The sequence below is a fragment of the Poecilia latipinna genome, unplaced genomic scaffold, assembly GCF_001443285.1.
Source record: "Poecilia latipinna isolate Pla-1442-1.1 unplaced genomic scaffold, P_latipinna-1.0 Scaffold935, whole genome shotgun sequence".
Taxonomy (NCBI): domain Eukaryota; kingdom Metazoa; phylum Chordata; class Actinopteri; order Cyprinodontiformes; family Poeciliidae; genus Poecilia; species Poecilia latipinna.
In genome coordinates, this window is record NW_015113551.1 from 132,745 (window position 1) to 142,569 (window position 9,825).

General features: G+C 44.0%; 1 protein-coding gene across 1 annotated transcript in view; it reads left to right on the forward strand.

Annotated features, from left to right (window-relative positions):
- The first annotated feature begins 5,489 nt into the window (after positions 1-5,489).
- The window catches only part of dpp10 (dipeptidyl peptidase like 10), a 37,074-nt gene continuing 32,738 nt past the window's right edge, over positions 5,490-9,825 (forward strand). Inside the window, exons 1-3 of the mRNA XM_015049222.1 lie at positions 5,490-5,570; positions 8,246-8,374; positions 9,599-9,673. Of these exons, the coding sequence (XP_014904708.1) occupies positions 5,490-5,570; positions 8,246-8,374; positions 9,599-9,673 (285 nt within the window). The remainder of the gene's footprint in view (positions 5,571-8,245; positions 8,375-9,598; positions 9,674-9,825) is intronic.

Consider the following 9,825-nt stretch of genomic DNA (forward strand, 5'->3'; position numbering starts at 1 on the left):
CTTCCTTTTGGGAGAAACATTTTTCTCTTTACAATTTTTTACTTTTTGATCAGTAATTCAGGATGGATGACACAAGAAGAACAACTCAATGCAGAAAGTCAAACTGAAAAAAATCCCCAAAAATTCAAAAACAAAGGGTTGATAAATTAAAGTGAACATCCCTTATTTGGTGTGTATATCACCATCAATTGTTTAGATTTGAGCTTTATATCTTGTTATAATTCCATGTTCATGAGGAGTCATTTCCTCATGAAAACATGTTTGCGACAACCTCGGATCTCCATGGCAACCATTCAGTAGTGCTTCAATGCTTCCTCATGCAATGCGCCACCCGTTTATACAAAGCTCCGTCTTGGAGCAGCAATCCTTTTCTTCTTTTTTCAAATGTATGTCCCCAAACAGAGAGAACCCTTGTAACATGTTATACAATCTCACGTCCAACTTTCAATACACAAATTGACTTTAAAAGTTACAAATATAACTGTTTTAGGCAATTTATGAAATAGATACTCACCATTTATCCGAGTTGCATGAAGCCCAATAAGTTGTCTTCAACCATTTATGTAAGTTACATTTCCTGCAAGCTAACAGAAACAAAGCTGTAAATGTGAACACTTTTCATACAGGAAAACAAATTGATACAGCTGAGACAATTTATGCTACGTTAGTTTTTCTCAGTCACTTTTGGTGCATTTCTCAAGTCATTGTTGGCATTTACAAAACAGTAAGTGCATTTCTCAAAACAATTTGTAGAAACAGCAAAAATAGCATTTGTTTGCTTGAAAAATCCTTAGTTCAGCTCTCAAAATTCTGTCAGTTAACATATCAGTGACTCAAAATAAGTTATAGCTGAATGACTAAATTGATTAGTCATAGGAAGAGGCTACAAAATTCACATTTACGCTTTTGCTGTAGTTTATTGATGGACCATCAGAAAGAAAAGGACAGAAATGCAGAGAACAAAAAAAGTAGAAAAGGAACCACAGGACAATCTCCTCATGGAAAACTGTACAGTGCTGTAGAAATTACATAATTACATTACATTTTAATTGCCATCATCATGCTGACAAAGGTTCCTGAGTGGGGTTAAGGAATGAACAGTAGGGTGGGAGGACCTCCATCAGCATCGTGTTGTGGGTTGCAGCCATATCCTGATGTTGGACTGATGGAAACTGGCAGATGTCCTCAGCCTCTTCTGACTCTTCTTCTGCTTTCCTACCATCTATTTCCTCCTCAGCCTCACTCCTCTTCTTCTCTCTGGCTGTTCATTCTGTCCAGATACTTGTTCATCAGTTCTCAGACATGTAACATTGTGTTGTGTTCTGGCTATATAGAGCATAATGTTGCCAACTGATGGTTCACAAGATGCACCTCCAATCTGTTTCAGAAAACTGGTTGATCGTTGGTTGAGCTAATGGTTCATACAATGACCTGTTAGAGAAACTCAGGACTCACTTGGGAGCAATTTACTAATTCAGGACAGATTTAGAATAAAATATGATTGACATTATGACAACTTTAAGACTTATGCACTTACACAATGAACTTATGCTGTTTTGGAAGTTGAGAATTCAACACAGACACGTTTAACATATTTTGATCAACACGATAAAAGCAAATTACAACGGGGGGAAAGCAGAGAAGTGCACATAATCAGTTACATGATGTACAAAAGCAAAACTTGCAAAAGGAATGAGCAACTCATTTTTTGATGTGCAGAAGTGACAGTAATTTGAAGATTGAACAGGTAGTTTTAAGAATTTCAATTCTGTTCTCAGAAATGCACCCAAACTGAGAAAAACTGTAAAATATTAATATTTAAATTTCCTGATCTTAAAACCCTTCAACTGTCATGGACCCAGTGACTTTAGTGTAAGTATTTTGGGGGTGAGCGTCAAGAGGTCAAAGGAAAATATTAAATATTAGCTCCAAGCTTTATACTTCTAAGTATTACCAAAGTATTGAAACAAAAGCTAACGTGTTCTTCACAGATTTAACTTGCATTCATGAACATTTCACACTCAAAGTAATTCAAATTAATTATTGAACCAAACTTGGAAAAAGTTGCTTCTGCCATTAACAATAACTTTAAGCACAGTCTAAAGTAGACCAGAAATATAATCTATGCAGTCCTTCCTACAGAAACATTAATGGAAGTGCTGCGTCTGGGAAAATTAAATGTTCTATATAGTAAAAATATCTAGCTGCAGTGCATGTACATAAACAGCATGGCTCAAAAATTACACATTTCTTTATGTTGGTTAAAGTTAGCTAACTTCAGTTAAAACCGTGAAAGGGACTCACCTGTGATGCAGAGATGTGTTTCCTTCTCCTTCTCCTCCTGAACGCGCAAAAATAGCAGAAACTTGATTTCAAAGACAGGAGCCGCATCCTGACAAGGACCAGGCCTACTGTGCTCTCAGCACCCTGAGCTAGCACCTGCTAGTTAGCAGCCTTAGCTAGCACACTGTGACTTTACTGTGTTGAGTTCAGGACACCACAGTATCCTGAGCCACGCTCAACTACAGGAACAGAGTGAAAAGAATCTTGCTGCTGATGCTGAAGGATCAGGCAGCAATGCAAACTAGATAATTATTTGTTTACATGACAAATTACAGTCTCCATTTACTGTAAACCCTGCTATTTATCACAATAACAAAATGAAAAACTCTAGACTATTCTCCACAATATTTAGAACCAAGTGTGGGATTTGTGAAACTTCAATGAAGGGCAACTTCACAACTTGTATGATTTTGGATAACACTAGAATTGTTCTTTATTGAAGTTTCACAAATCAAATAAAGGTTTCACAAATCCCACACTTGGTTTTAAATATTCTGATATGAGTTGAGAATAATCTAGTCCAGATTTGAAGAGTCTAGGTGTTGTAGTTTTTTAGCTAAAGTAAATTAAAGATGCTGATGGTAGTGAAAAATTAGGTGGAGCCATTTCCCAAATTAGAAGCAGCAATTGGAAACCAACTTCAGCTTCATCCAAGCAAGAGGGGCTAACATACAGTTCTCTTAATGTATAAGAAGTCTATGGTTGGGATAAAATTAATCTCAAATGCATCATTTAATCAAATACTCTCATAAATGATGGAGGCGTTGGCTGTAGGAGTTTGCTTTGATCGATGTCTGGTCTACTGTTGACATTTCAGTTTGGTGTATTAAAGGCATTATTAAAAAAGAAACCAAAATATCACACCAGCATTCTGTTCTTTGTAAAAATTACTTTTGCAGTCTCGTTTACGGTTTTACATTGTAGATATAAATATCAGCAAAATTTGTAATTTTGGCTGATTAGTACTGTGAAATTGAGGATAATTAACTGCTGGCAATATAACAATATTTTTCTATGAACTTTACAATTACTTATATTTTTACAATATATCTCTGTATGTTCTACATTCATGACTGTCAAAATTACTTAGGATATATGTTTATTGAGTTATGATAATTCCATGTAATTTCTATGGTAGTTTAGTGCTTTGGATATTACAGTCAGTAACTGTTGGTATTTAACAATTTTCTTACCGTAAATTTACTGACTTTTTTTACAGTGCACACACACACACACAGTAGAAACACACACACACACACACACACACACACACACACACACACACACACTCACGCAGTGAGGAAACATTGTTCTTTGGTTTCACCTGAACTCCCAAGTGGGTGGAGGTCAAAGTTCAGCAGCTGGAATGGGAACCAGACCAGTTCCTGTCATCCAGGTGATCCAGAGAACCCGCTGACTGGTACCGGACCAGAACCCATCCCAGTGATGCTCGGCTCCTCTGGTTTTTACTTCTGATATCTGAGGGTTAGTGTTGGCTGGTACCGATCCGATTCAGAAATGTTCTGAATTCCAGTTTGATCTGATAACTGGGAACCAGTTCAGCTCACTGAAATCCATCAACAGCGCCACCAGCTGGCCCGACAAGCAGCTTCCAGTGATGAACCAGCAGCTCGTTTCTCTGGAAACAACAGTAAAATCTGAAAAGTGCGGTGTGCATTTATCTCACAGTTTTCAGACTCAGAACTTTGGAATATCTGGAAAACATCTGTAGCTCTGTAAGAGAACATCAGACCTTTGGGTCTGGACTTTGACTACACCGTTCTAACCCATAAATCACTGGCTGCACGTTCAGGCTGGTCTTCCTGCTGGAAGCTGACCTTTGACCCCAGATTCTGTTTTGCTGGAGATTTTCCTGCAGGATGGTCCTGAATCAGCTCCATCGGGTTCTGGTCAGGCCCAGTTCTATAAATAGCTGAGGGTCTGCTTCCAGCCGGGCCGGGGTCCAGAACCGGAGCAGGATTCATGTTGTGTTTGTGTTGGAGCAGAGTGTGGGACCGCTCACTCTCGCTCCATTTCTCTCACACGCCCACGTGAGTGAGAGTGAGAGAATGTGTGTGTAGATCTTCTGGGGTTCAGGTGAAGCAGCAGAGGTCAGAGGTCATCAGCAGTGACCTCAGCAGGTCGTGTTGAGCAGAGCTGAATGCAGACATGGTTGAACCTCTCAGGTCCTCCTTGCCTCTGATGTCCAGCTGAGCTTCGTGACGGTGAGATTTTCCTCCAATATTCTCCTCTGGATATTTATTGACTGCTCTGCCTGTCATGGTTCTGGTTCCAGCTGGGTCCAGTTTCAGCCCAGAATGTTCCAGTTTTGGGTTTTTCTGGGCTGATTTATCTTCCGGCGCTCTCTGAGGACGGACTCCTGCAGCAGAGGCCACCGGCCTCCCCGCAGCGCCGCAGTAACCCGAGTCCGGATGATGACATGGCGGCGGAGCCAACGGCCTGTTAGCGCAGCAGAAACTGCTGGAGTGTGTAAACGGTGAGGTTTACTGAAACAACAGGCCGAGTCTGCTGGGAGCCCCGCTCCGACCACAGGGAGGTTTTAATGATACCGTCCAGGAGTTCTGGTCCAAACCCGGAGCCGGAGGGAAGGAGGAGCGGGGGGGGGGGCAGTCTGAGAAAAGATTTTAGTTTGACGGAGGAAGACGCTCAGCGTCCCACACTGTCTGGAACAACACAAAAACCTGGACCAGCGTCAGTCAGGGAGCGCTCTGGACACGCATGGAGCTGCATGTGGCTGCAGCGCATGGCAGATGTAACACAAGCTGCACACGTATGGATGATGCAAACTGCAAAACACACAAACACAAAAAAAAAAAGCACAATCACAGAAAATGGAATCAAAAGCAAATGCGAGCAGGAAATGCTGCAACTGCAAAAAGCAAAAGCAACCCTGGCTCCACCAACAGAAATCCTCCAAACCACCAGGGGGCGCCGTACCGGCCCAAAGCCTCTGTAAAGACGCCATAATTTACCAGAAGGCCCAGAAGAAAGAAAACCTGCGTAATACTTCTCGTCTTTTACAGTGATATAGAACAGCAGCATATTTACGTTGCTAATAGAAATTCTGGACGCCCCCTGGTGGTCTGGACCAGCGCAGCTCCTCGGGTCAACATGGAGCTGTTGTCATGGAAACGCTGATCCTCCTGTTCCTGCCGTCCAATCAGCGCGCTGCGTGCGGAGCCGGTCCAGCGGAGGTCATCTCCTCTGTAGGTGTGTTGGCTTCGTGTTCCCGTCCTCACCGGGACGTTCTGGGCGTCCTGCCATCAAACACACTCGCAGCATTCCTGACCATTTATCCGAAGTGATACGGCCTCCCTGGGGGGGTTCTCACCGGAGGCCCGGCTCTTACATAACGCAGGAGATGAAGATTAAATGACTCTGACATCCATCAGCAGAGGAGCTGCCAGGGCCAGATTTATTTTATCTGCATCTTATCGCGGCGCTCCCCCTCGGAGCCGAGCGCCGAGCCAACCGCATCCACGCATGCTCCTGATGGATCAGCTGACAGGAACGTCGGCGTTGTAACGGCCCGTGGTTGCCGTGGCAACGGATCTGCAGCTTCTCAGTGTGCAGAAGACATTTTTACTTCAAGGTTTAAATGTTCCCACAGCCCCACTGGTCCATAAATCAATTCAACAGTTCCAGAAAAGTTTGTCCTCAAAGACATTCATGATCGTTTCTCTTTGTGTTGAAATCTGAAAGTGAACCTAAAGAATCTCCTGATTATGGCCGCGACTGTAAAGTTACAGCCAAAGTTAACAGCAATAATCTGGGTTATTTAAGCTGCCATAACAGGTAGAAATGGGGGTTAATCATTCAAAGTCATATTTTCACCATGTTATTCATTCAGTTAGAAATGTCACTAAATATTTATACAGCCCATCCACTGAATGCTTGGAACTGTGTGACATCTGCTACAAAGTCTGACTTTACAAGAAGATTTGCTGAAATTGTTGNCAGTTCAGTTCAGTTCAGTTTATTAGTCGTTTCATCTGGAAAAGTTCATTCATTTTGATCTTAGTTATCCGTCAGAGCATCAAGTTCAGTTCATGATTCTAATTGGTCCAAAGTTTCTATCTGAGGAAACCCAGCAGAGCGTGGCAGCATCACTCCTCCTGACCAGCAGGGGGCGACAGTGGAGAGCAAAAACTCCCCTTTAACAGGAAAGAAGTCCAGTAGAACCTGCAGTCTGGTACCGATACGTTCTGTCAGCAACATCTGGACCGATCATCTCTCTGATTATTATATGAGATAATCTGAGATTATAATCTGGATTAGCAGGGAGTCGATGAAGAGAAATCCAGTCAGGATCCAGACGGTAAACTGGGAGTTTTCCACTAGAACCAAGTCTAGTCGGTGGAGTACAGAGGTTCTGGATCCAAACCCAGACATGATTGACGTCCTGGTTTCACCTTGGTGTGGCGTCGTCTCCAGAACCGGTCCAGACAGAACAGCTTGATGGTTCTGTGACGGTCGACCCAGTTATCTCCATCAGAACCATCAGAACCGGTCTCTGCTCACATCCCTCAGTGTTTCGGCAGCAAAGACGAAGGCCTCCGTCTCTGGAGACATGAAAGCAGGAAGTTACCTCACAGTTTGAAAAGTTCGACAAAGTTCTGCCTGTCCGCCCCGCTGAGCATTCTGGGCTTTGTTGTCCAGAACAGTTGGTCTGTTTGGGCCAAGTTGGTACTTTCCACTCTGGAGGGAACCAGATGAAGGTCCAAACGTTCAGCCTGAAGCCAAAGCCTGGGATGAAGGTTTTACCTGAGCCTGGCGCCCAATCACAGCGGAGCGACCCAGCGGGCCCGACTCTGGGACCAGCACCGGTCCCTATGGCTGGCCAGCGAAGCTGAAAGCAGGAAGCGATGGCTCATTAAGGTAATTATGGAAAGAGGAAGTGGAAGTTTGCCGAAGGATCAACCGACACAAAGAAGGAAACGCTGAGCGGGGGATCTGACAAAGACGCCTGGCAGGCGGAGTGATCGTCTACCTGCATCCGCCGCCCGCTGGACCCTGCCCAATGCTAATTGGTCTTCATGGAAACGGTGATTATTCATCTCAGGAGCCGCGCTATCTGTGGCCAGAACCACCGGACCATCAGGCAAACTGTTAGAAATGTGCAGGCAGAGAAACGGATTTCTGCTCAGTTTCAGCCTGAATCTGCAGACAGGTACAAGGCCTGAAAGTTCTGGTTCTGCCGGGCTTCCACTCTGGTACTGCTGGTTAAACCAACCCAATAAACACAATTCATGATGGAGAACCGTTCCTCACCTTACAGTCACGATCAGGAATGGGACTAGCACGGCATGTGGAGAACGGCGGGGTTCTGGTTTAGGTCCAGTTCTGTTTGGCTCGTTCTAGAACTATGGATGGATGGACGGACGGACGAGTATATCTTCACACCTTGTGAAGGTATTTTTGTTCTGAACCAGATTGCAACTCTGTCGCTCAGACTGGATCACTGAAATCTTTTTACTTTCAGTGTTTCTCTGCTGAATAAAACCCAACGACTGCTTTGTTCTCACTGATTCTAGATGTTGCTGGTGGTTTCATGATGGTTTCTGGATGTTGCTGATGGTTTCTTGATGGTTTCTGGATGTTGCTGATGGTTTCTTGATGGTTTCTGGATGTTGCTGATGGTTTCTGGATGTTGCTGATGGTTTCTTGATGGTTTCTGGATGTTGCTGATGGTTTCTGGATGTTGCTGATGGTTTCTGGATGTTGCTGATGGTTTCTGGATGTTGCTGATGGTTTCTGGATGTTGCTGATGGTTTCTTGATGGTTTCTGGATGTTGCTGATGGTTTCTGGATGTTGCTGATGGTTTCTTGATGGTTTCTGGATGTTGCTGATGGTTTCTTGATGGTTTCTGGATGTATCTAGCTGCATTTTCTCACCCCAGTGTTTCTCTTTCCAGATTCTGAAGTAATCTACAGGAACAGCAACGGCCATGTCATCAAGTTCAATCTTCTCACCAATGAGACTGAGATCATCCTGCCAAACACAACATTTGTAAGTAATCCTACTAGATGAAACTAATTTCTCCGTGTTTTATGCCATTACCTCTGGCTCTCTACATGGGGGGGAAGTGAGATCCCTCTGGAGTTCCTCAAAGCTCTTCTTGTTTTTGGTGAGTTGGTTGATGGACTCTGCAACATTGTGTGGACATCGGAGCAGTTCTCCTGGTTCAGAGCAGTGTTGTTGCTCCTATCTCCTATCAGGGGGGATGTCCTGCCCCAAGGGGAGGAGTTTAAGCGTCTGCAGTGAAGCGGGCGCTGTACCGGTCCGTCGTGGTGAAGAGAGCTGAGTCAAAAAGCAAAGCTCTCGATTTACCGGTTGATCTACCTTCCCACCCTCATCTATGGTCATGAACTTTGGGTCATAACTGAAAGAACGAGGTCACGGATATAAGTGGTCGAAATGAGTTTTCTCCAAAGGCTATCTGGGCTCTTCCTTAGAGAGAGAAGCTCAGTCATCTGAGAAGGACTCAGAGTAGAGCCGCTGCTCCTTCACACCGAAAGGAGCCAGTAGAGGTCTGGTTAGGATGGACGGCTCCCTTTGTTCATGTCCCACCAGGGAGGAGACCTAGAGGAAGACCAGGACGTGTTGGAGAGATGATGTTCCCATCTGGGAATGCCTTGGGATTTCTCCAGAGGATCTGGACACGGATCAGAAATTGGGTCCCTCCCATAAATGATCTGCTAAAAATGTTTTGTTAAAACTACTGTGAGAATAAAAACTGTTAAGCTGTTCTGCTCTCTGTGGTCTGGAAGGTTATTTGTGTTAAACAACAACACTCTCGCTTTCGCCACTGCTAATGCCGTTGACACATACATGCTAAGCTAAGTGCTAGCTTTAGCTATGGAGGGAAACGTGGAGAACCTGAATGAAATGCCCAGAAAACAACCGAAACCATCAGAAATTTGGAAACATTTTGAACTGATTTGAAAAGGTGACAAGTCAGTGCAGCACTGCAGAGCAGAGTTATCTTTCTACAGCAGCGCGTCCTCCGTGTTGCAGCTCCTCAGACCTCAAACTGTGTCACCAACAGGAATTGTTCATTTTATTCACCTCCATCTGTGATGATCTGTAGCTAATGCTACATATAGCACCTGATCATAGTAGCTAGCTGGCAGAGTGTTAGCTTACTACGCAGTTCTTAATGCGAATGTGTAAAATGATGATAAAGTCATGGAGGAATAATTATTGTGAATTATTGTGTTTCTGCTGTTTCAGGTGAACTTCAACGTGGCAAAGTTTTCTTTGTCTCCAGATATGAAGTACGTTCTGTTCGCCTATGAAGTGAAGCAGGTGAGTCCGGTGGAGTCAACCACATGCTCTGCAGCCGCCATCTTGGGTTCTTCTAGTCTGCATCTCACCTTGAACAGATTTAGCACACTTAGCATATTAAATAGCATATGCCAGTGGTTTCCAAACATTTTCTGCGCCCCCCCTCCCCCCCC